Source organism: Nothoprocta perdicaria, unplaced genomic scaffold (genome assembly GCF_003342845.1).
Source record: "Nothoprocta perdicaria isolate Ctin4 unplaced genomic scaffold, notPer1 scaffold_558, whole genome shotgun sequence".
NCBI lineage: Eukaryota > Metazoa > Chordata > Aves > Tinamiformes > Tinamidae > Nothoprocta > Nothoprocta perdicaria.
This window is the reverse complement of record NW_020455819.1, coordinates 9,297-34,623: the sequence shown is the minus strand read 5'-3', so window position 1 is coordinate 34,623 and position 25,327 is coordinate 9,297. Positions and strand designations below refer to the sequence as shown.

At 55.0% G+C, this 25,327-nt stretch overlaps 1 protein-coding gene across 1 annotated transcript; it reads left to right on the top strand.

Annotated features, from left to right (window-relative positions):
* The first annotated feature begins 1,424 nt into the window (after nt 1-1,424).
* On the top strand, nt 1,425-24,156 carry LOC112955326 (transcription activator BRG1). The gene is made up of 28 exons (XM_026048601.1): nt 1,425-1,476; nt 5,726-5,975; nt 6,608-6,740; nt 6,902-7,300; nt 7,743-7,841; nt 8,290-8,548; nt 8,991-9,117; nt 9,251-9,424; nt 9,669-9,842; nt 10,033-10,200; nt 10,504-10,554; nt 11,545-11,675; nt 12,202-12,259; nt 12,958-13,076; nt 13,682-13,832; nt 14,298-14,461; nt 14,593-14,659; nt 15,013-15,123; nt 16,158-16,400; nt 17,008-17,121; nt 17,282-17,389; nt 18,272-18,358; nt 18,970-19,016; nt 19,194-19,360; nt 20,986-21,149; nt 23,137-23,364; nt 23,578-23,685; nt 23,989-24,156. Exons 2-28 carry the CDS (start codon nt 5,754-5,756, stop codon nt 24,154-24,156), a joined length of 4,041 nt encoding a protein of 1,346 aa, XP_025904386.1. The 5' UTR covers nt 1,425-1,476; nt 5,726-5,753.
* The last annotated feature ends 1,171 nt before the right edge of the window (nt 24,157-25,327 follow it).

Sequence of the window (25,327 nt, the reverse complement as noted above, 5' to 3'; positions counted from 1 at the left end):
GCTCGGAGGCTTTTGTCCCTTTTTCCTCCCTTTTCTGCCGTGATTTTGAGCACCGAGCGCGGCYGGCGCCGCCGGAGGAGGCCGGGCTGGCGAGCTGGGAGAATCCCTTAATTTTCCGCGTTAAAATAATTTGTGTTTTCCTCCGCCGCAGATCAGCGCCTAAAGAGGAGCAGAGGAGGGGATGTAATTAAGGGATTTGTGCAGCTGGGTTTGAAAATTCATGAGTTGCGCCAAGATCCTCCGCGATCCGCGTGGCTTTTGGGGCGGATTCAGCCGCTTTCCTGCACAGTTGCATTTTTGGTGCTGCTTTTTTGGCAAAAAGACAGTCCCAAATGGGGCTCCGGGGCCCGTTTTAGTGTTTCCCTTTGGGATTTCCACCGTGTGGGGAGATAACGCAGCCAAATCCCGCCGATATCCTTGGGGATCCCATCCCACCTGGAAGCAGTGCTGAGAGGAAAGCGTCTCTTTGAGGAAAACCTTTCGTAATAAATTGAAATCCTTCTCGAGGGTTTCAAACCTTCCCAAGGTTCCTAATAAAAATTCTGTTAAACTCTTCCTCGTGCAGGGGAGCAAATAGATAAAAAAAATAAATAATGGCARCGCTTAAAGGATAACTAAAATGCAGGGGTTGATTATGGAAGAAAAGATTCCTTTTTCCAAGGGAACCACTTTTCTTTCCAGCCAGGAGATCACAGTAGTTTCTTCTGGTGTTGTCAGCGCTGAAAAAGTGCTGAAAAGCAGCATAAATAAGAAAAATAAGCACCCCCRCCTGTGAGAAATGGCTAAAAAGGGGAAAAAAAACCCTTTTCGACCTCTTTAAATGAGGGCTTRATAACAGCGTGTGGGGTTTTTGTTTCTTTTTCCTTCTTTTTAGTCAAATTACGGTCAGGAAAACCAGTTGGTCGCGTGTTGGAGGCGCCCGAGCGTGCGGCGTCCCCGCTGCCTTGACGAACGTGGGGTCGTTCAGTTTAATTGTCACGGTGTCACCCGCGTGTCACCCAGGCGCCCTTGGCACGCGCTTGTGCTGCCGCTTGCCTCCGTTTTTGGAACGTTTTTGGCGTTTTTGGTGGTTTCGGTGACGTCGTGCGAGGCGCAGAGCAGCAGGACGGTCTCCCCTTCCTCAGGATTTTAACCTGGACGGGACGAGCCGCGTTCCTGGCCCCGGCACCCTCATGCAAGTGAATTCCCGGAGTGTTTTCCGCAGCATTCGGGATTTGTTCCCGTTGTTAATTGTCGGATGAGCGCCCACATCGCGACGATTTCCTCRCATCTCCTCCTCTTCCATCCGCGCGATGCTCCGGAGTCGTCGCTGCCGTCGTTTTTGCCCCCGCAAAATTTATTCTGAATAAACAGAATTACTCACAAATTGTCGTTTTTCTCCCCACAGCGCTCTGCTAAAAACTTGCAATCCCGAGACCTCAGGTGCCCCTCCACGCCGTCGCCGCTGGGAGATCCCGGAGACCTCGATGTCCATAGGTACGTTCCCCTTTTCCCCTCGCCTCCCTTCCAGGAGGAATTCTTCCCGCTTCCCAACCTGGGAGCAGAAATATCCGCCCAGGTACATTAGGGAGCCAAAAGTCTCTTAATTTCAGCCATTAGAAATAAATTAGAAATAAATATATTAGAAATAAATAAATTAGAGATAAATAGAAGGTCCCTGTTACCCGGATAATGGATATTTGTGCTGTCCCAGTCGTGATTCTTCCTGGGTGACATCCGAGGAGGACAGAGCTGCCGTTAGACTCCAAAATCGCTCGGTTTGGCAGGAAAACGTCCTTCCCACTTCCCTGGTACTCCTCAAAGCGCAGGAATCGTTTCAGCCCTATTCTCCCGACAGCAGCTTGTCCTTGGGAGCGTTTGACACCCTGGTTTGTGCGGCTGGAATAACGTGTTACCTGTTAACAGCCGGAGGACGTAATCCGTAACCGGGAGCGGTAGAAATACACCCYGAGGGGAACTTTGATTTGCCGCTTGTCACAAAAGTCCCAGGTTTGTGGGTTGGCAGCTGCAGGTGCCACTTGAGCGGGCACCGTCCTGCTCTTGCCAGGGCAAACTGTTAAATAATCCTTTAATAAACGCTTGGCTCAGGGGAGAGGAGAAGGAAAYGGCTTTTACAGGTTCGGTTTTTCCCTGGGAGATGGCTCCGAAGGGCTGGAAGGACATAGGAGTAGCAAGAGATGAGCCTAGAAGCCAAGAAATTAGCTCGGATGTAAAGACCTGGGCTCTGCCTTGGGACAAACCTYGTCACAAATCGTCCCTTGCGCTCAGCCCGAGCCCTTTAACCACGAAAATGTGAAGCTGAAACCGTGCGAGAGGCGAGTTCCCCGCTAGCGGGTTGCTGCGAGGGCTGCGGTGGAGCTGGAGATAGGCGAAAACCAGTGAAAACGGGGGCAACTGCTCAAATGCAGGTTTTCTGCTCCAGTCTCTTTGTGCTGYTGTGTAAATCCTGGCGTGTTCAGCTGCATTTTAGACCTAAAAGCTATTGCTGCTCTCACTGAGGTTGAGAGAGGAGGCRATTGAGGGACTCCAGAACGAGTCCTCAGTGCCGCGATTACCTAACGCCGCCCTTCTTTCAAGCTGGGCGTCTTGAAGCCTGAAGAGCCCGTGTTTTTGTGTAAAAAGCGCCGTTTCTGCCGTCCCTGSCCGTTGCGCAGGCTGGCTGGCGGAGGAAGGTGCTCCCAGGGTGCAGATGTGGGTGCAGCTCCTTGGCGAGGCCAGATAGGTGTTTCCACGGGCCAAGGCCGCTGCGGAGGGGCGGTCGCCAGCGCCTCCGGCTCGGCTGCGGCGCAAAGCGCCCGCGTTCGGGACGCTGACGGAGACTCCGTGTCCCTGCCTGTGTGCCCGGTAAGTCTGACCTGCCSGTGGCCCTGGCTCAACGCGTTGGGAACCACTGCGGATTTGCTCCTCTCTTCAAACTGGAATTACCTGGCAAAAACTTGGAGATGCTTCCCTTATTTATTTATTTTTCTTTTTCCGTGATTCAGTCTGTTTCCTTGGAGCTGTTAYGGAGCCACACAGACTTTTGGGGCTTCCTGGAGGGCTGGTGGACAGGGAAGGGGTTGGACTCGCTCCCCTGCTCCATCCTAGCAGACCCTCTCTGCCCTTCAAATGAAAATATTGCAGCGATTTTCCTCTTATCATGAGCATTTGTTAATACAAAGATTCATTTGGTCCATAAGATGCTTTTTTTCCCCYTTTCCCCCATCACTTTGTCTTGGAGAGAATGCACTTGGCTTCTCAATCYGCCGTGTTTACCAAATACCATATAAGTTAATTATAAATAAACACCCAGGCAACCACAAATTGCTAGAACAAATCCGAGGGAAATGCCCAGCGTCCCGGCGGAGCGAGGATTGGGAAGGCGGCGTTGGCGGCTCCACGTGGAGGCAAGGAATTCCGTGCCCCGCGTGCTCTGTGCTGCACCCCGAGCTCAAGCGGCGATTAAAAGGACCGTAATTAATCACGATTGGGCCGGATGGCTAAAAATCATCTCCAGCCGCGTCTTAAAATCCATTTAATTTGTGAGAAATGCCCTGAATGTGTGTCACGGGATTTCCCTGGAGATGGGAAAAATTAGGAAATACAAAGGACGCCGCTAACGCTGGATCTTACCTGAAGTAGTTATAATATTACCCAGCTTTTTAAAAGGAGGGATATCAGGGTATAAAATGTATGTTTTTATGCCTTTTCCATTGTTCTGCCTTTCCCAATGGGTATGAATGATATCCCTATGGTATCTTTTATATCATTTTATACCCTCCGTTCTGCCAGGTGATAAGGGCAAATATTAGCTTGGTGGTTCCTTCCTTTAAAAAAGGAGCCCCAGATTCCCAATAATGGTGCCTGGTTTTCCGTGGCTCGGAGAAGCGGGAGCTCTGGAGCGGATAACGCCGCGTCCTGCTCTTCTAGCTGCGCTTTAATTTATTTTACCTGCCTCGCACGCGAGGAAATCGTTTCTTACTTAATCTGGCCATTAATCTGTGGTTTATATCCCGTGGAAGCTACGGCAAAACTGCATTTTTTAAGCAAAAATGCAGCGACGCTGCCGGGTTTTGTGTCTCTAACCCATTCTAATGGGGCTCTGAGCAAAGGAGCTTGGTAGAGCTGAATGCAACAAATATTCTGTACATTAACTAGGCATTATATTTACAGAATTCGAAATCCTAAAAAAAAAAATATACGTTTCCCATTTTATTGTATTTTGAAATAAAATAACTTCTGTTTTAGCAGCCCTTTGCTTTCTGATGGCCCTTTCCAGCCRAAGCCGCCTCGTGGCAGAGGTTTCCTCTGAGCTGGTATTTGCTGTTTCGCTTTGGCCTCCCAAGAGCTATTAAACATTAATTGCAATTATCCGTCAAAGGGAAAYGGACGTGTTGCTTCAGATGAAGCCAAAATGTATATTTCTTTCAGAAAGGCTCCTGTTAAAGGAGATTAATTAAGTAAAACAAAAAAGATTACACCTGAAATATTGCTCCAGTTGCAAATACGCTTCCAAAATCTAAAAGGAGACTGTGTTTTTAACAGCTGCATTGTGCTCGAGGAGGCCTGAATTGGCTCAAAATAAGCAGAAACCCCAGTTTTACCTGAAATACGCAGGGCGCAGCATAAGAAAGACCCATTTCCCTGTGTATTTAACTTAAACGGGTTTCCGAGCMATGGGGTTGAGCTTTTGCAGTCTAAATTTGGACACTTTTGTGCCTGTTCSGAGCGGAGCGTTTGGGTCTAACCCCAATCCCTGAAATTACCGTTTGATGGTATTTTCAAATAAGCAAAAATGGGGTGTTTGAAACCACTTTGGTGTCGGCACGAGGACATTGCTCCCGGTCACCAGATTGGGTAAACGCGTGCGGCGGGTCGAGCTGGAGGGACCTAAGGGGCCTGGAGAGCCGGGCGTTTGCCGCTGCTGTGACGTGGGTGCAGGTCCTGCTCCCGCCTCCCAACCACGGGGCGTCCTTGTGGGAATCGGGCTTTAACTGGACCCGGTTTGCTCTGATTCGCCCCGAGGGCGCGGCGAGGCCGCCGGCCTCCCGAGCCCCRYRYRAGGCYGCCGGCCTCCCGTGTCCCATGTGAGGCCGCGGGCCTCCCGAGCCCCACGTGAGGCTGCCGGCCTCCCGAGCCCAGTGCAAGGCCATCGGCCTCCCGAGCCCCACGGGCCTCCCGAGCCCCACGCGATGCTGCGGGCCTCCCGGGTGCCATGCGTGGCCACGGGCCTCCAGGACTCCACAGGCCTCCCAAGCCCCACACGCGGTCACTGGCCTCCTGAGCCCCACGGGCCTCCCGAGCCCCGTGCGAGGCCATGGGCCTCCCGGACCCCATGGGCCTCCCAAGCCCCACACGTGACCGCTGGCCTCCTGAGCCCCGTGGGCCTCCCGAGCCCCGTGCGAGGCCGCTGGCCTCCCAAGCCCCGTGGGCCTCCCAAGCCCTGTGCGAGGCTGCCGGCCTCCCGGACTCCATGGGCCTCCCGAGTGCTGTGTGAGGCCATGGGCCTCCTGAGCCCCGTGGGCCTCCCGAGCCCCACGTGAGGCCGCCGGCCTCCCGAGCCCCGTGGGCCTCCCAAGCTCTGTGCGAGGCTGCCGGCCTCCCAAGCCCCATGGGCCTCCCGAGTCCTGTGCGAGGTCGCCGGCCTCCCGAGCCCCATGGGCCTCCCGAGCCTGGTGCGAGGCCGCCGGCCTCCCGGACCCCCCGGGCCTCCCGAGCCCCCTATGAGGCTGCTCTCTCGCCGCAGGACCCTGCCCGGAGCCGGCGCCGTGAGGATGTCGACGCCGGAGCCGCCGCTGGGCGGCACGCCGCGGCCCGGCCCCTCGCCAGGCCCCGGCCCCTCGCCCGGGGCCATGCTGGGGCCCAGCCCTGGCCCGTCGCCCGGCTCCGCACACAGCATGATGGGCCCCAGCCCCGGGCCGCCCTCGGCCGGGCACCCGCTGCCGCCCCAGCCGCCCGGCGCCTACGCTCAGGACAACATGCACCAGATGCACAAGGTAAGCCTCGGCCGCGCGCCGGCCTCTCTCCTCCAAAAAACATCCAAATCGCCCCGGTTTGGGCTTTTTCTGCGGTCTCCCGCTTGGTGTTTTTGCTGGGGAGCGCAGAAAGCCGGAGAAGCTGCACGAGGCTCGAGTTGATGGTTCAGTTTTTCGGCTGTCAGCTCTGCTCTGGGTCTCTYGGGCTGGCTGAAAACCTGGATTTCRGGTTCAGCCCCAGGATTTCWCCTCCTGAGTGTGGAATGCAGGAGCGTGAGGCTGCTCCCGAAGGTTCCTGGCCTTCCAGGGCTCCCTGGGACTTTGGAGGCAATGAGCAAGTGAACAAGCCTCCTTTTTCCTTTCCATTCCCACAGGCAACGCGTTGGGTCTTTTTGTTTTTTTAAAGAAATATAAACTACCTAAAGCCCCTTTTTCGTAGCAGTTCTCAGGAGTCCTCGAGTTTTTTGACCGCCTCCAGTGTCGTAAGCTCAGAGACTGGAGGGAGAAACGGGAAAACGTTTACTTTAAGTCTCTTAAATGTAGCCTGGCACTGAGTCCTCCTCTCGCGTGGAGGAGCCGTTAAGCCAGGCTCGTTAGCGCGTTGGGCGCCCGCCACTCGAGCAGCTTTTAGGCTGTGGCTTTCTCTCTTGCAGCCCATGGACTCCATGCACGAGAAGGGCCTCGCCGACGATCCCCGCTACGGCCAGATGAAAGGAATGGGAATGCGGCCCGGCGGGCACGCGGGAATGGGCCCTCCTCCGAGCCCCATGGATCAGCACTCGCAAGGTGCCTTCCTTTCCCCAAACCTTCCTGATTTCATAGCGTGCGCGATGGGAGCGGGCGCAGGGGCTCGCCCTTGGCGGGCGCCCGCTGCCGAGGCCTTTGCTGTCAGAAATGGGCCGGGTTTTGTTGGGGGGTGCGCCCCACTGACCCCCCTGTCCTTGCAGGGTACCCCTCTCCGCTCGGCGGCTCCGAGCACGCGTCGAGCCCGGTCCCGGCCAACGGCCCGTCCTCCGGCCCGCCGCTCTCCTCGGCTCCCGGCGGCGTCCCGCTCGACGGCGCCGACCCGCAGGCGCTGGGGCAGCAGAACCGCGGGCCCACGCCCTTCAACCAGAACCAGCTGCACCAGCTCCGAGCTCAGATCATGGCCTACAAGATGCTGGCCCGYGGCCAGCCGCTCCCCGACCACCTCCAGATGGCCGTGCAGGGCAAGAGGCCCATGCCTGGGATGCAGCAGCAGATGCCGACGCTACCTCCGCCCTCCGTGTCCGGGACAGGACCGGTGCAAGGACCAGTGCAAGGGCCTGGCCCAGGACCAACACCTCCCAACTATAACAGACCTCACGGTGAGTGTCGCGGGCTGAAAACGCGTGTTTTCGGCCTCTGGGGCGGCTTTGGCCTGCGCTGCTGCTTTTTCTTTCATCCTCCTTTAAAACTGGGCCGGCGTTGCCCAGGTTTAGGCTAAAAAACAGGACAATTTGGTTTGTGGCAATTTGTTTCCTGGGAGCGAGGACTTTGTCCAGGAGGGAAGGCTGAATCTGGGCCCTGTGGCGTCAAATGAACGAGGAGAGACTCCTCTGGGCAGGTCTGACTGTAGGTGGGTTGGTTCATCCGCCTGTAGTCGGCAGGGACAGGCGCACCCAGGGCTTTACCCGCTTGTGGAAAGCGCGGTGCAGCTCCGGAGGCAGATGGAGACGCTTTGCTCTCGGTAAACGCACGCAAAGGTCGAGCGGTTGTGATTTAATTTAAACAATATCTCACTGATGGTTTTTTTTCCTTCATGTGCAGGTATAGGAGGGCCTAACATGCCCCCTCCCGGCCCCTCAGGAGTTCCCCCGGGAATGCCTGGGCAGCCCCCCGGCGGCCCCCCCAAGCCCTGGCCTGAAGGTAAAGCGGGGAGCTCTGCCGGTCCCGTCCGCGCGGCGGGGATGTCACGGGCCAAGGCAGCGGTTGTCAGGGGGTGCTTCTGCCCAGCTGCTTGGAAATGGGGTTAAAAAGCCCCTCAGTGGTGACTGGGCTCTCCAAAGACCTGGGTTAACTTAGGCCGAAGGGCGGGCTGAGCTTTATGGGACTGGCAGGAAGGTCTCTGTGCTCCGAGGCAGCTGGCCAAGGGTTAATGGCTCAGCCYGGCTCGGAGGCTGCTCCGTTTGTTTGCTGCTGCATTTATGGGTGGCAGATGGGTGGTGGCTTCAGGTGCAGGCTTGGGAAGTCAGGCTTGTGGGCACAAGATGGCTTTCCTTTTCCAGCGACGGGAAGCGCCTCGGGGGGAGAGAGAAACATCAGGATTTTTCCTAAGGGAAAGGAGAGAAACGGGGTCTGCTCTGTTTCCCGGCAGGACCAATGGCGAATGCTGCAGCCCCCACGAGCACACCTCAGAAACTGATCCCTCCGCAGCCGACGGGCCGGCCGTCGCCGGCGCCGCCGGCCGTGCCGCCCGCCGCCTCGCCCGTGATGCCGCCGCAGACGCAGTCGCCGGGGCAGCCGGCCCAGCCGGCCCCCATGGTGCAGCTGCACCAGAAGCAGAACCGCATCACGCCCATCCAGAAGCCGAGGGGGCTCGACCCGGTGGAAATCCTGCAGGAGCGGGAGTACAGGTGAGGGCACGGCGCCTCCTTTGGCCTCGCGGGGTCTGAGCTGAAGGGGCTGCCTCTTTCTTTGCCTTTTTCAGCCCCCTGCTCCTTTTGGTTCCCTTGAGGAACACCGTAATGATTCCCCGTCCTCGTTCACATCTCATTAATGTGTGATGTACAGAGAGAAGCGGGTGAAACTTCCTCCTGAAACTTCTCTTCAGGCCATCTCRTCCCTTCTGCTTTCCAGGGGCTCACACCAGTTTGATGTTTTGTTAGCTGTCTGTCTGTTAGAGTCTCTCTGCTATAATAATTTATTACACAAGAGTTAAAACTCTGGATGCCAAAGGGATATTGGGCTGCCAAGGACCCCACCATCCTAGAGAGGCTTTGACAAGTCGGAGTTGTATTTGGTAGCTTCAGTTTGCTGGATTTTGCCCGTCATGACACTTGCCTCCTTCCTTCGCAGACTGCAAGCGCGTATTGCTCACCGAATCCAAGAGCTCGAGAACCTTCCTGGGTCCCTGGCTGGTGACCTGAGAACCAAAGCTACCATTGAACTTAAAGCACTGAGACTGCTCAACTTCCAGAGACAGGTAGGTGTTTGTCACCCCAAAACGCCTCAGTCCTGGTTCTCCGCGACGGGGCTGAGCCTCGAGCCACGAAACGCAGGGAATTCTCATCCTCCCGGAATGAATTCCTTCTTTTTAACATCCACCTCTGCCACAGCTGCGTCAGGAAGTCGTGGTGTGCATGAGGAGGGACACGGCCTTGGAAACGGCCCTCAACGCCAAGGCCTACAAGCGCAGCAAGCGGCAGTCCYTGCGCGAGGCTCGCATCACCGAGAAGCTGGAGAAGCAGCAGAAGATTGAGCAGGAGCGGAAGCGCAGGCAAAAGCACCAGGTCAGCCGGGATACGGTGGCACGYTGGGGCGAGGGCTGCCCCTTTCCCAGGCAGCTTGGGCAGCTGGAATTCCCGGGAGTTGTGGAAAGAGCTCCCAAGTTAGTCTGGGAGAATTACGCTGAACGAGGAAGCTCGGTGTCTGTATTGGAGAATATAGTTAATCTCACTTGGCTCGTGCTGTTAGAAGCATGTGTTAAYGCAGCGCAAGTGCTGACTGCCCCTTGGTTTTCTTTCCTCTTTGCAGGAATACCTCAACAGCATTCTGCAGCATGCTAAGGATTTCAAGGAATACCACCGGTCCGTCACGGGCAAAATCCAGAAGCTCACCAAGGCGGTGGCCACGTACCACGCCAACACGGAGCGCGAGCAGAAGAAGGAGAATGAGAGGATCGAGAAGGAGCGAATGCGTCGCTTGATGGTAAGGCTTGGTCCAGAGAGCTGTATATATGTACATATATATACATATAGCTGTTTCAGGGGTGCCTGGTGAGATGCTGTGTACTTTGGGGTGTTCATGCTGCTTACACTGGTTGTAACCTACTTGCCCCATGGCAGATGTCGGTGGTTTGTTGCTAGCAGGGTCTCAGTGTTCCTTTTATTCCCCTCAGGCTGAGGATGAGGAAGGATACCGCAAGCTGATTGATCAGAAGAAGGACAAGCGCCTGGCCTACCTGCTGCAGCAGACGGACGAGTACGTAGCGAACCTGACCGAGCTCGTGCGGCAGCACAAGGCTGCGCAGGTGGCCAAGGAGAAGAAGAAGAAGAAGAAAAAGAAGGTGAGTTAGGAGTGAAGCTCTGCGTGTGACCAGGGGGGTGCCTTGGCAAGAACCAGAGCGGTGCTTGCTGCTGGGGCCGGGGGAAAGTCAGACTCAAATATCCTCTCTGTTGGAGGCTGTTTGGGACAGGAACCCGATTTGCAGGGTTGTTGCAGCTGGACTTGGGCTGGGTCTGCTCTTCTGCCCCCTAATCCAGCTTTTTGGGGACAGAGCAGGGCACCGAAATGGCTCGTTGGTCGCAGCTTTGCTTTTGTGCTTTCCTTCTGTGCTGAGCTGCTCAGACCCCTCTCCCTTTTCTTTCAGAAGGCAGAGAATGCAGAAGGGCAGACTCCTGCGATCGGACCAGATGGCGAAGTAAGCCAAATAATCTTATTTCATGCCATGCCAAGTAGGATAGAAAACATTTGTCAGCCATGTGCTGGARAGCCTGCTGTAATCCCTCGTGCCGAGAGGCTGGCTGCAGCGAGGAGTTTTAGTGCAATAGGCGGCTAAAGAGAGACCTCCCAAAATAGAACCGGCCCCGCGGCGCAGAGAAGTGTCTCCTTTGCCGTGAGCAGCGTGAACGGCTCACACGGGAAGCCCAGGCCTTGCAGCAAGGCTTCAGACACGCTGGGGAGAGGATGATTTAGTATTCAGGACATCTGGGAGCTGATGGACCCCAGTTGGGCGTCCTCCAGGGACGCAGATTTGCTGCGTTATCTCCGACACGTCATTGCGGGGTTCGGATTCACGTCACCCCGCCCCAGATGGGTTATCTGGTCCCGGGGGCAGTGGGGACAGTTTGTTCCGCGGGAGACTGGCCCGTCCTCCGCAGCTGCCTTCACCTGCTGCCTCCGGCTGATAAACCTTCCCCGCACACACGCGWGGTGAGGATGAGCGCGCAGACCAGGACCAGACGTTCAGGTGCAGCTGCAGTGGAGCTCTGCACATGCCAGCCAGGGATTCATGACTTCACATATGTAAACAGCCCAGATAATGCACCGGGMTAATCCGTGTGCTTAAAACTACATGTGCTTAAGACTTTGTGAAATCCCTTGTGAGCGGAAGAGCTTTTCCGCGGTAGTTAGTGATATTTTAAATTAGTCACTCCTTTATTAATGCTGTTTGGCACCTGAATGTACCCTCTTTGTTCCACAAGCAGAGTCTTAATTTGTACATTTCGTTTTTAGAAAGAAAATGTTGAATCTTTGCCCATCCTTTCATGAAGCGGTTTTTAAAACAGCCGCTTCCTTCCTCGCTGCTGCTGTTGTGGTGCTTAGGTGGGGGTGGTTGGTGTAAACACAAGCCCTGTTTTGAGGTGGAGAACGAAAAATCCTCATCTGCAGTATGTCCTTGCTCTCCCAGCCTCTGGATGAGACGAGCCAGATGAGCGACCTCCCCGTGAAGGTGATCCACGTGGAAAGCGGCAAGATCCTCACCGGCACGGACGCGCCCAAGGCCGGACAGCTGGAAGCCTGGCTGGAGATGAACCCAGGGTGAGTTGGTGCGGGCCACGAGTCGGTACTGGTCCCTCCGCTCCCTATCCGACACATCCCAGAAAATCACGGGSTGATTTTCCCTCGTGGAGCCCTTCAGGGGATTGAGACCCATGTTCCGGACTGGTTTGGCAGTAAGAAAAGCGCTGGGCRTTGGCTTGGGCCCAAAGCCCGAACTCGGGAAGCGCAGGGAGCCGCAAGAAGCGGCGCTGGAGACCACAAGGGCGAGATTTGCTCGCTCGCGCTCCGCTCTGCGGCAGCTCGGATCGTCTGGGGAGGATCCACAGGGGTTCCTAGTGGGTGGCCCCGCACTGGGGCTCTGGGCACGTATGGTTTTCCAGGAGCACATGTGAAAACTTGAAACCAGTAAGGAAAAATAAACCAGCATTTTGTGATAAAAAATAATACTATAAACAGAATTCCGGTTTAATCCMAGGGTTTATAGGACCATGCTCATCTGGTGCTTTGTGTAGAGCGGTGTTGGTAGCAGCTTTGAAATTAAATATTAATGTTTCTATTTAATTAGATATGAAGTGGCGCCAAGATCTGACAGTGAAGAAAGTGGGTCAGAGGAAGAGGAGGAGGTAAGGAGAAATATCACCAGACGTTTTTGTGCTTTAATATTTCAAATATTTTTGAGAGAATGGGAGGCAGCGGTAAGCGTAACCTACAGCACAAAGCTCATCTCAGTGCTTGCTTTTTTCCAGCACAGCTCTGTGCAGGTCCAAYTAAAATAAGCATATCTAGGGTAAACTGGAAAGCCATGTAAAGAGAAACCACAGGCAGAATGTGGAATAGGGAGAGTTTAGTTTATTAGCAGTCTGGTTTTCTTCCTGAATATTTTTTTTCACATAACTCTTTGGACATTCAGAAGCAAATGCTGTGAAGCTCTGCTTCTTTCTTTTGTTTTYGGAGCTTCCTAACACTGCTACGGTGCCCTGGACTTCCTTGACCCACTGCTACAACAGGGATCGTTGTTCTTTTGCTGCAGTGTCCCCTGTTTTCAGGGCTTCTCTGCCCATGATGTGCCATTGAGCCAAACTGTCTTCCTACCTTGGGTTCTGGGCAGAAAAAATAGTGTTTTTCAAAAAAAATATGCTGAGAAAATGCCCTGCACCTTTTTATTGGAGCCTGCTCTGCGGGTGCCTCTGGAGGTGTAACGGGAGGGTTCCTCCACGGAAAGGTTTTGCACCGGCTCTGTCCCTGCTCCYGGGGCTGTTGTGCAGGTCTTCCTGCTGTTTCCAGCCCGTGCATGACAATAAGTCGCTGTCTCCCCTGGCAGGAGGAGGAAGAGGAACAGCCCCAACCTGCTCAGCCTGCCCTGCCTGTGGAGGAGAAGAAAAAGATCCCGGATCCAGACAGTGACGATGTGTCAGAAGTGGATGCCAGGCACATTATTGAGTAAGCTCCACCTCGTGCCTTTCTGGTTTAAGAGGGGTGCTTCCCTCTGTCTTTTTCCCCCCATTAAAGGTTGGGGTGGAGGGACAGGATGGAGTGGTTGCTCCAGGAAGCTTTGCTGGAGGTAGCCGACACACTGATACCTGCCAGAGGGAAGTTTCTGCTGCTATTTTGGGGGCAGAAAAGAACTTCTTGTGCTCCTTTGGCTGCAAGAAGCCTTTCACCACGTGAAGTTACTTGTAATACTCGAATTTTAGCTACTCCAACTTTTACACTTTTAAACTCTGAAGAGTCTTTGCTGTTAGTACAGCACAGACCAAGGACCTCATGGTTTTTAGCTTATAGTGTGAGTAGGATTCARAATATTGAGGCTTCTGTTGCAAAGTCGGTCCCTTTCCCAATTTTCAAGTGTTTTGTGTCAAAGGAAGGAAATAGAGGGGCAGGCAGTGTTTGCCTTGCGCCTGGTTCGGGAGAGCAGCTTTCCAAAAGGAGAGCTGATCCGGTTTGTGTTAGGAGAACGGAATTAACCACCCCAGGCATCGATGGGGCTCCTGAGCTGTATCCCAGCGGGATCGTCTTCCTCATCTCCGCCTCTTTCCCTCCCCCAGAAACGCGAAGCAAGATGTCGACGACGAATACGGAGTCTCCCAAGCTCTGGCCAGGGGCCTGCAGTCCTATTACGCCGTGGCGCACGCGGTCACCGAGCGAGTGGACAAGCAGTCCACTCTCATGGTCAACGGCGTCCTCAAGCAGTACCAGGTGAGTGGCTGTCCGGCCCGGGAGCGACGCTTGGCAGGACGCGGCGGGATCGGGGCTGTTGGAGACGCTCCTGGCCGCGGGAAGCAGGAGCTGAGGGCAGAGCTCGCGTGTCCCTCCCTGGTGGGACAGGAACTCCCTGGAGAAACGTGAGGACGTGCAGGGAGCCAGGCTGCTGGGCTCTGGCTGGCACCAGATCATGAGCTGGGCTTACGTGCTGCTCGCAGAGAAGAATGTTAACTCACCGCCCGATCCCGAAAGCAGAGGAATGCATTAAGGCCACTGCCTGGCTTTGAATAATTAAAACAAGTTGCTTAATGGTGCATAGGGAGGTCATCTACATAATGCATGAGCAGGGGGTGGGGAGCGTGCAGGTCATTAGCACATCCTTGATGTGCGGCTCCTCTCTGGAGCCATTGTGCTTCATTTTCACCCCCTAATTCCTCTGTTTTTTTTCCCTTTCTTTAGATCAAAGGTTTGGAGTGGCTTGTGTCCTTGTACAATAACAACCTGAATGGTATCCTGGCAGATGAAATGGGTCTGGGCAAAACAATCCAGACCATCGCTTTAATTACATACCTCATGGAGCACAAACGGATCAACGGACCCTTCCTCATTATAGTACCTCTCTCGTAAGTGCAGCGGGTGAATTTGTTGCCCCTCTTTGGTGCTGAAAAGCAGAGAAAATGCTTGGCTGTGCTCTGGCTCTGTTGTGCAAGGCCCACATTTACCATTCCTTCTTTCCTCTCTTGTTTTTTTCCAGAACTCTGTCAAATTGGGCATACGAGTTTGATAAATGGGCTCCTTCTGTGGTGAAGGTCTCATACAAGGCAAGTACTGGCTTGATTTTTGCACTGCCCTCCCGGGCTCTTTTGGCTGCTCSTTTTGCAAGGATTCCTTGAATACCAGTTTGCATTTTCCTCTCCCCGGTATAAGAGGGTTTCCGTTATCAAAAGGAATATGAGACTCTTCCTGGCACTAAATACATTAAAGCCACATTTGTTTTTCATTTCTTAACAAGAGAAGGAATCTGACTGCCCCTGCCTGTACAAATGTTCCAGCCAAAGTGCCTTTATGCAACGTGAACAATTGTTTTCATGTTGATAATAATGATTTCTGCCACTTCTCCTTTCCAAAGAATTCCATCTTGACTCAATATTTCTTTTTGAAACCTTCACACCAGGGCTCTCCAGCAGCAAGACGAGCGTTCGTACCTCAGCTTCGAAGTGGAAAATTCAACGTCTTGCTCACTACTTACGAATATATCATCAAAGATAAGCACATTCTTGCTAAGGTGAGTTCTCCCAGCAGCAGGCAGCAGCATCTCCCCGTTGGGAGCTATTTATATTGCAGTGGAAGGATCACTTGAGCTTGTGGGCATTGTACCCTCGTGACAGAGACAGACCCTGCCCAAAAGACCTTGCCATCCAGGTGGCATTTAGATTATTTGTCTTTTCTTTCCCCTCTTGAGTCTCATTCTCATGTGCTGGGATGAGAGCAGTTGCCGCTTACCCCAACCTGCTGGAGTATTCTCTGTGCCATTCATTACTTTTGGCTGCAAATTGCGTGATACTATATATATTTTTCTTTTAAAAAAAGAAAGTTCGGGGGCTATAAATATTGATTGGAAACTATGCAAGATTTTCCTGGCTTTCCCCCCGCAGCTGATCAGTGGAGGGATATTTATGTACTTCACAGCATGCCCTGGGGCAAGGATCCAACATTTTGGGCTTCCCCGAGGTGTGAGAAGYGCCGTGTCAGAAGGATGCAGCCGACGCGTGAAAGCCCCTCACGGGAGCTGGCTGCGGCTCTGCTTAAAATTAGCTCAGCCTGGCACGGGAAATTGGCAGCGCGGCTGAACCGGGCGGCTGGGGCCCGCSTGTTTGCAGACCCATTGAAGCTGACGGGTCATTTCTCACCTTGACCGGCCTTTGGAGGGAACCCTCTGCTCTTCCGCTCTCTCTTTGCACTGCTGAGAGTTAAATGATTTGATTGTTCCTGGCCCAAAAGCTCAAGAAATACTGAAATTCCCCAAAGCCAGCATCCATCTCTGTCATCTCTCCGACATTCGCATTCCTCCCTTTTTTCCCCCCACTCCCTCCTCTTTTGTCTCTGAGCCAGAGCTGTAAAGTGCTCCTGATGGGAGCAGTTTCCAAGCAGCAGCTTGAGAGGTTTGAGCRGGTTTCCGCGGTCCTGTTCAGCTTTGATCTCTGCTGCTCCCTGGGCCAACTGGGAAGGCCTGGTTTTCTCCAGGGATTTTGGTGCCATTCTCCAGTAAAAGTGCTGCAGTGGAAACTCCTGCCCACGCTTCTCTCGTCCCGCCTGCAGATCCGCTGGAAGTACATGATTGTGGACGAGGGGCACAGGATGAAGAACCACCACTGCAAGCTCACGCAGGTCCTCAACACGCACTACGTGGCGCCCCGCCGGCTGCTGCTCACGGGGACCCCGCTGCAGAACAAGCTGCCYGAGCTGTGGGCTCTGCTCAACTTCCTCCTGCCGACCATCTTCAAGAGCTGCAGCACGTTTGAGCAGTGGTTTAATGCTCCCTTTGCCATGACAGGAGAGAAGGTAGGGGAGAAAGGAGGCGTGGTGAGGGCAGCTTCGGCTGGGACAACACAGTTCTGCTGGTTTGACCTCTGCTAATTAGATTGGGGTCGTTATCTTCCTGTAGAACAGTGTTCCTTTAGCATGGGTCTTACTGGTAGAGTAGAAAACTCTGTAATTGAGTACTGGAAACGAGGCTCAATGGGTTGTTCTCCCATCGCGTGGAGCATCGATGGGAGAAGCCGGTTGGGCTCCTGCCRGGATAGATTCCCCAGCCATGGAGGTGCGTTTAGTGCCATCCTGTTGTTGGTTACGTGTCTGCGTGAAGAAGCTCCTTCTGAATTAACAGCAGCAAGGTTGGACAGGAGAGGTTATCAAACACCTTGGGGAAGATAGAGGAGCTTGAATTTAAAGAACAAAATCAATGCAGAAACCTCAGGCTGTGGGGATTGCATCAGAAGCACTTTTGGCTGGAAAACACGTTCTGGTTGTGCAGTTTATGGASGGTTTCTTCATCACGTCTTGCCCTCACCTTGGGAATCCTGCGGTCTTGGAGGACTGGGGAGGAAAGAGCAGAGTTTCCTCTGGTCATCGCATTAACGGTTTTGTTTCCTGGGTTCTGGTAAAACAGGTGGATCTGAACGAAGAAGAAACAATTCTGATAATCCGACGTTTACACAAGGTGCTCCGGCCCTTCCTGCTCAGGAGGCTAAAGAAGGAAGTCGAAGCGCAGCTACCCGAGAAGGTAAAGGCTGGAAGAACGACCTTGTCCCACCTTCCTGCGTGTCCGTGTTCRTTCTCACCTTGGTTTCACGTGGGGCGTTCGATTAAGAAGTGGCTTAAAGGGTTTCTTGGTAGTGTAGCGTTTTGCGGAACTGGAGCTGACCTCTCCTTGGTCCTTGCAGGTGGAGTACGTGATCAAGTGCGACATGTCGGCCTTGCAGAGGGTGCTCTACAGGCACATGCAGGCCAAGGGAGTGCTCCTCACCGATGGCTCCGAGAAGGATAAAAAGGTTTGCCCGAAGAAGTCCTTGGTTTGGGTAGTTCAGCAGCTCCACCAGACCTTTCTGCTGATGAAGTCGGTGTTAGTTCCTGATTATGAGCACAAAGGCCAGGTCTAGCGAGAGCCCCTCGTGTTCCTTATAATAAAATTCAGAGACTGGCAGCCGTTTTAGAGCATCGATGGGCCAGTCCTCTGCTAAGTGCCTGGCTTGGCCCTGGTTATGGATTGAGGCTGATCCAYTACAGATCCCTCGTGCTTAGATGAGAACCTTGCAGGATGTGGAGGGTCTCCCTGCGTGGAGAGCTGTCTGCCAGCGAGCTCGCTGAGGCCACCAGCTCGCTTTTAAAAGCAATTAAAGAGTCAAACGACAATTAAATAAACAGAAGAGGAAAGAAGAGACACTTCAATTTTGCATTAAAAGCAAAGAGGTGGAGATAAAATTCCCTCTTCTTCCACCCACCTCCTTTCTGCTCTCTGTTCCCCTAAAGCAGCCGGCTTTTAAAAACCCTTTGCTCCTTAGATTTTTCGGGGTGATTTTAATATTTTTCCTTAAAGCCTTGAAATTCATCCTCGATCTATTGGAGGAAAGCCTGCTGCTACTAATAATTAATAATAATAATTAATAATAATAATTAATAATAATAATTAATAATAATTAATAACCATTAATAATTAATAGTAATAATTAATAAGCCCCGGTGCAGTGCTGTTTGGGCAGCTTTTCCAGCTGCGCAGCCCCAGCGTTAACGTTTCCAGCGTTATCCTCAGGATGCAGCCCGTGCTGGATGTGCAGGGCCCAGGCTCGAGGCCTGTGCCCCCAGGCTGGACGCCGCCCGAACGGTTCCCGCTGTTCCCAGGCTCACGTCTGCAATTTCCCATCTCCTTTGTGCAGGGCAAAGGCGGTACAAAAACCTTGATGAATACCATCATGCAGCTGAGGAAGATCTGCAACCATCCGTACATGTTCCAGCACATAGAGGTAACGTGTCCTCCGTTCTTGCACGTGTCTTGACTGCAGATACCGCAGATCGTCCGTCCACCCTCTCCAAATCTGCCCTCCCRTTCGAGGGGAGGTGGGAAGAGCCGTTAAGCCAGACACCTTGGTTTGTTGCTGCTCAGGCCAGCCAGGATCCGGGTGTTAAAGTCACGAGTGCTGGAGCCAGCGGCTTGGCCAGCAGWTAAATAAACTCCGCAGCCTTGAGTGGAGCTCAGGCTCCTTTCAAACCCTCCCTTCTTGCCATCCAGAAGGGTCTGAAATCTGCTCAGACACATTCGGGAAGCAGTGTTGCCTARAGAGGGAAATCAGATGGATTTGCTGCCGGCCTCGTCCCTTCGGACACAGTCTCTCTMTATATAGAGAGAGCAAGAGGTCTGTTTTCTGTCCAGCACTGGGCAAAACGTTTCCCAACGCTTCGTTTCAGTGCCTGCTTCCTAACACAGCCGCCCATTTCACACCAGGGACCGTTGCTGTTGCTGCCAGTTCTCCRGACCCCACGGCCCGCTTTCCTTTGAGGGCATTTCCAGCACTTTGCTGCATTTCTTGGTTGGAGCTCCAGGTTTTATTGACGGTTTTTCTCTTTCTGCTTGCAGGAATCCTTTTCGGAGCACTTAGGTTTCACTGGTGGTATTGTGCAGGGGTAAGTAGAGTATTTTAGACTGACAGCAAGTGACTTTTTTGGCATCTGTGTGTGTGTGGATGTGGTGTGGGTGATGGGTGCACGCCGAGTGACTTAGCGCTGTGCTGGGTGCTCACGATGCTTGGGAGAGGAAGACACYTTTAGCACTGAACTCCCGTCTCCCCTCTTCTCTCCCAGGCTGGATCTGTACCGAGCCTCGGGGAAGTTTGAGCTCCTGGACAGAATTCTCCCCAAGCTGCGAGCCACCAACCACAAGGTGCTGCTCTTCTGTCAGATGACCTCCCTCATGACCATCATGGAGGATTATTTTGCCTACCGCGGCTTCAAATACCTCAGGCTGGACGGTGAGCGCGTGCGCCATGCGGGGCTGCAGCCCCTGGCGTGTCCCACCGACGGAACCCCCGGGGGTGCCGCCGAGCAGCGCCCGGGGACGCTGCTTCCCTGCATRTCCCACTGTTCCCCTGCAGCAGCTGCCTCTGGGGACAAACAGCGCATCCGTGAAGCGATAAACCACGCTCCGGATGCAGGAAAATAAACCCTAAGGGCCARCCCTTGAATTTATAAAAGCTGCTGCTGCTGCTCAAGTTAAGTTCAACTTATCTGCTGTTGCATCTTGAAAACCTGGGAGATGCCCTTAAGGGCCAGGTGGTCCTCTACTGTATTGAAGTAATCTAARTACAGTATAAATACAAATTATTTGAAGCTGAATTTAATCAGGAGGAGTGCAGCATAAACTGTAAGGTGGAAACATCGAATCTCACAAGAAGTCAATTTATCATTTTATGTCGGAATGAGACATGAAATACTTGCAAATGAAAAAAGAAAGGCACGTGAAGCCACGAGGTGGCTGAGGTGTGCCCAGACCCTGCCCTCCTGGGTAGCACCAGGGTACTGATGTTTAGGGGCTTGACTTCTGAATTAAGACAGAATTAGCAGGAAGTCAGAAGTGCGAAACAAGAGCAAAGCCCTTAGTGTTAATCGAGGCTTCCTCACCTGGAGTGCCACGAGTTCAGTGGGGCTCTGGGAACCCTTCGCTCCTTACGTCACAAAACCCGTGGGCTGCTTGGAGCGGCGCCGGCCGCGCGGAATCCGGCCCTTCCCGTTAGGAGCAGGGCGGCAGTCGTCCCCGCGCGCCCGATCCCGCTGCATTCCCGACACGTTCCACGGGAGAATCCCTGCCCACAGTGCCAAGGCCTCCATGGCCTCGGCGGCAGCAGCCGCRGCTTCTGCCGCTGCTCCCTTTCCGTAGGGATGAGCTTGTCCGCGCTCTGCCCGGTCCCAACTCCTGGGTGACACCTCTGGGGGTGTCTGGAGACCCCGGCTGTTCTGCGGAGCCRGTTTCCCGGGATTCCCACCTCGGGGAGCTGGAAGAGGACGGGATGGGGGAACACGGGCCAGGAGAGACCCCGGCCTGCTCGCTTGCTGCTGCAGGCGACGTTCTGTCGCGCTGGGCTTTACCAAACCCTGTCTTAACCCAGCTGTGGTTTGGTCCTGCTGCCATTGCGAGAGGCTGCCCGGAGCTCTTGCCTTGGGAGGTCTCCTGATCCACAGCCTAAGCTTGCTCCCGGACCAAACGGACCAAGTTTTTCCTATCCGAGCCCTTCCCGCCGGCTCTGGCTGTTGCTCTTCCCGTCCGCCCTCCCGGCCTTTCTACCGAAAGCGACCGCGCGTCAGGCGGACCGAGTCGCGCTGTAGCGGCCGCCTGTCCCGTCAACACCATCACCGTGCCCGGGCTCCCTTCCCAGTGTGCTGCCCATCATCACCGGCCGCTGCTGGAGAGGGCTCCTCGCCAGGGCCATCGAGCCCGGTGCCAAAACGCTGGTGGCTGTGGCACAAGCGGCTCTCCCGGGTGTCCCAGGGCTGTCCCTGCTCCGTGCGGGACAGCGGGAGCGCTCCGAGCGACGCAGGATCCCTTCTCCCGCCGCGGTGCCTCGTGTCACTGCGGAAATAACCCTGCCTCTCCTTCCAGGAACGACTAAAGCCGAAGACCGGGGCATGTTGCTAAAGACTTTCAATGAGCCCGGCTCCGAGTACTTCATTTTCCTGCTGAGCACCCGCGCGGGCGGGCTGGGGCTCAACCTGCAGTCTGCAGACACTGTGATCATCTTCGACAGTGACTGGAACCCCCACCAGGTAAAACACCCCGAACCACAACCACAACCAAACCGAAACACAGCCCGAACCGAGAACGAACCGAACACAGCCAGCAGCCCCAAAAGCGGGGAGGTTTGGGGGTAAAAAACCCCAAAACAGAACCAAAACCCAAACCAAAACACAGCACAAACTGAGAACAAACCGAACACAGCCAGCAGTCCCAAAAGCAGGGGGNGGTAAAAAACCCCAAAACAGAACCAAAACCCAAACCAAAACACAGCACAAACTGAGAACAAACCGAACACAGCCAGCAGTCCCAAAAGCAGGGGGGCTTTAGGGGTAAAAAACCCCAAAACAGAACCAAAACACAAACCGAAACACAGCACAAACTGAGAACAAACCAAACACAACCAGCAGTCCCAAAAGCAGGGAAGTTTGGGGGTAAAAAACCCCAAACCACAACCAGAACGCAACACGAACCAAAAACAAACCAAACACAACCAGCAGCCCCAAAAGCAGGGCTTTTTTTTGAGGGGTAAAGAGCCCCAAAACAGAACCAAAACACAGCACGAACTGAGAACAAACCAAACACAACCAGCAACCTCAAAAGCAGGGGGGGTTTTGGGGGGTAAAAAACCCCAAAACACAACTAAAACTCAAGCCAAAACACAACACAAACTGAAAACAAACCAAATGCAACCAGCAACCCCGAAAGTAAGAGGTTTTGGGAGTAAAAAAACCCAAAACACAACTAAAATACAAACCAAACCACAACACGAACCAAGAAGAAACCAAACACAACCAGCAACCCCCAAAGCAGGGGGTTTGCGGGGTAAAACCTCCCAAAAAAACAACCGAAACACAACACAAAGCGAAAACAAAGCAAACTCAACCAGCAAYGCCGAAAGCAGGCTTTTTTGGGGGAGTAAAAAACCCCAAAACACGAACGAAAACACAACACAAACCAAAGACAAACGAAACACAAGCAGCAACCCCAAAAGCAAGGGTGTTTTGGGGTAAGAAACCCCAAAACACCAACGAAAACACAACACAAACCAAAAACAGACCAAACACAAGCAGCAACCCCAAAAGCAAGGGGGTTTTGGGGGTAAAAAAACCCAAAACACAAACAAAAACACAACACAAACCGAAACCAAACCAAACACAACCAGCAACCCCAAAAACAAGGGGGTTTTGGGGTAAAAAACCCCAAACCACAACTAAAACCAAACCACAACAAGAATCAAGAASAAACCAAACACAACCAGCAACCCCCAAAGCAGGGGCGTTGCGGCGTAAAAAAACCCCAAAACACAACCAAAACACAACACAAAGCGGAAACAAACCAAATGCAACCAGCAACCCCCAAAACGGGGGTTTTGGAGGTCAAAAAACCCCCGAACGGAACCRAAACACGAACCAAAACACAACGTGAGGGCCTCGCTCCGCCGGGGAGCTCTTGCCCCTCTCCGTGCCGAGCGTGGGACCGGCGGCCTCGAGCYGCCGCGGGCCTTGGCAAGCCGGGTTTATGTGGCCCGAGCGGCCGCTCTCGCCCCTCCGCGCTGCCAGCCCTGCCCGTGGCCCTCGTGTCGGACCTGGGACCCTTCCCTCCTCGGCCCCGGCGCGCTGCCGTGCCGCGGGGCGCTTTGCYGACAGCAGCACGTGTGACGGTTCCCGGTCGGCCGCGGGGCCCGGAGCCCGTGCTCCGTGCTGCACGGAGGCCCCGCCGTTCGGCTTTCACCCTCGGTGCTCGCTCGGAGCCCGGGACCGGCCCGGCAACCCTCTGGAAGCGGCTCTCCGGGAGGAGAAGGCAGCGATAAAGAGCCTGCAAGAGCCAGCCCGAGCGGCAGGCGCCCCAGGGTGGTTTATCCCGCGTTTCCCGGCGCGCAGCCAGTCCCCTAAGGACAGACGGAAACGCGTGGCCGTGAGCCGGGCTCCTKTGGTGGGCTGGCGAGGGGACCCGCCGTCCCCCCGGGAGGGAGGCGCCCTGTAAATCCCCGGCCAACGCTGCGCGCTTCCCCGGCAGGACCTGCAGGCGCAAGACCGCGCGCACCGCATCGGGCAGCAGAACGAGGTGCGCGTGCTGCGCCTCTGCACCGTCAACAGCGTGGAGGAGAAGATCCTCGCCGCCGCCAAGTACAAGCTCAACGTGGACCAGAAGGTCATCCAGGCCGGCATGTTTGACCAGAAGTCGTCGAGCCACGAGCGCCGAGCGTTCCTGCAGGCCATCCTGGAGCACGAGGAGCAGGACGAGGTAAGGGGCCGCTGAGCGGCGCTTCCCGCGGCTCCGGAGCGCGGCCGCCCACCGCGTTTTTGCTCGCCGGCCCCTCGCGGCCTCGAGGCCCAGGGCGCGGGGGCTGCAAGGAAGGAGCATGAGCACTTGTTGCTGTTTGAAGTGAATTTTCGCGTCGGGGGAAAAGTGCCGGATTGACAGCCCTGGAGACTGAAGTCCTCTATTTATCCACAGACCAGATACAGCGCGGGCAGCGGCAGTGGCAGTGCAAGCTTCCCCCACACTGCCTCCACCCTGTGCCTGAACGCTGAGTTGGAGGAACCACCTCTAAAGGTGAGAGGGGTTGTTCAGTCTCCATGCCCATTCAATCCTCGGCCTTGCTGCTGAGTCTGCCAGCGCCCGTGCCAGCTCTTGACGCTGCTCTCGCAAGGTGCCTCCCTGCCCGCTAGAACCCGCACTGAGGCCGCCCAAAAAGAACACAGCAAAATAAGATGAGAGAGAAAAAAAGACACTTTTTTTTTTCACGGGCACCCGAACCCGCGTCGGATGCTATCGATGTTCGGTGCCGCTTTTTTCGCTCCCGAGCGTAGGACCRGCCGCGGCGCCTTCTCTCGCCGCTCACCGCGGGGCTTTGTCGCCTTGCAGGAAGAAGATGAGGTTCCCGACGATGAAACGGTCAACCAGATGATCGCGCGCCACGAAGAGGAGTTTGACCTTTTCATGGTGAGCATGGCACAGGCGGCGGAGGAGAAGCGAGGCCTGCCGTTCTCCGGGGTAGCGGCTAAAACGGTCTTTCTAACAGAACCCAACTGAGAGCTTAACGGAGCCGTGATTCGTTCCGAGCGCCACAGGTAACAGCAGGGCGGGGGCGGCCGCGCCGGCCGCTCGGAGGGCCGAGGCCGAGCCCCGCGCGGGCACGGCGGCGCCCAGGGCTCTGTCCTGCCGGGCTTGACGGGCCCCGAGCGGGACCTGGGTGAGCTGCGCGAGCTCTCGCCTAAAGAGGAGCGGAACCAGGAGCGTTTCCCACCCGCGGGAGCTCCCGTCCGAACGGGATGAGGAGAGGGCAAGAGAAGAGATGGAGGCGGAACCGGTTCCCCCCGCAGGAGGAGGGAACATCAACCCAAAGCCTCGGTTGAGGATTACCCGCCCCGGCCTAAGGCCCTAGTTCAGGCCTTATTAAAGTGAATTAAGCGTTGATTAACGYGGGGTGTCCGTGTAAGGCTTCGGCCGTCTCCTCCGGAGCCGCAGGCGCGTTCACGCGCGTGCCGGCCGGGAGCGGGTGGCAGAGAGCACCGGGAGGCCGATGCGGGAAAGGGATTCACGGGAGCCGCCCGGCTCCGAGGGCAGCCGTGTTAATGAGGGCAGCCGTGTTAACGAGAGCAGCCGTGTTAATGAGGGCAGCCGGGCTAATTGGCCGTAGCGGCTCCGCTCCCGCCTCACCAAGCCCTGCGCCAGGGCCCGTGCTTAACCGTCCGTACCGGGCCGGCCGCACCGAGACCCGTTGGTCCCGGCCGCGGTTCCTGCCGTCCGGCCGCGCCGCGGCCCCGGGGATGGCGGCGATGGATGGACGGATGGATGGATGGGTGGGTGATGGATGGGTGGATGGACGGATGGATGGACGGATGGATGGATGGATGGACGGACGGGTGGGTGGATGGACGGATGGACAGATGGATGGGTGGATGGACAGATGGATGGATGGGTGGGTGGATGGATGGACAGATGGATGGGTGGATGGATGGATGGGTAGATAGATGGATGAGTGGATGGATGGACGGATGGACGGACGGATGGATAGATGGACAGGTGGATGGGTGGGTGGATGGATGGACAGATGAATGGGTGGATGGATGGATGGGTAGATAGATGGATAAGTGGATGGATGGACGGATGGATGGGTAGATAGATGGATGGGTGGACGGATGGACGGATGGACGGATGGACGGACGGATGGACAGATGGACAGGTGGATGGGTGGGTGGAT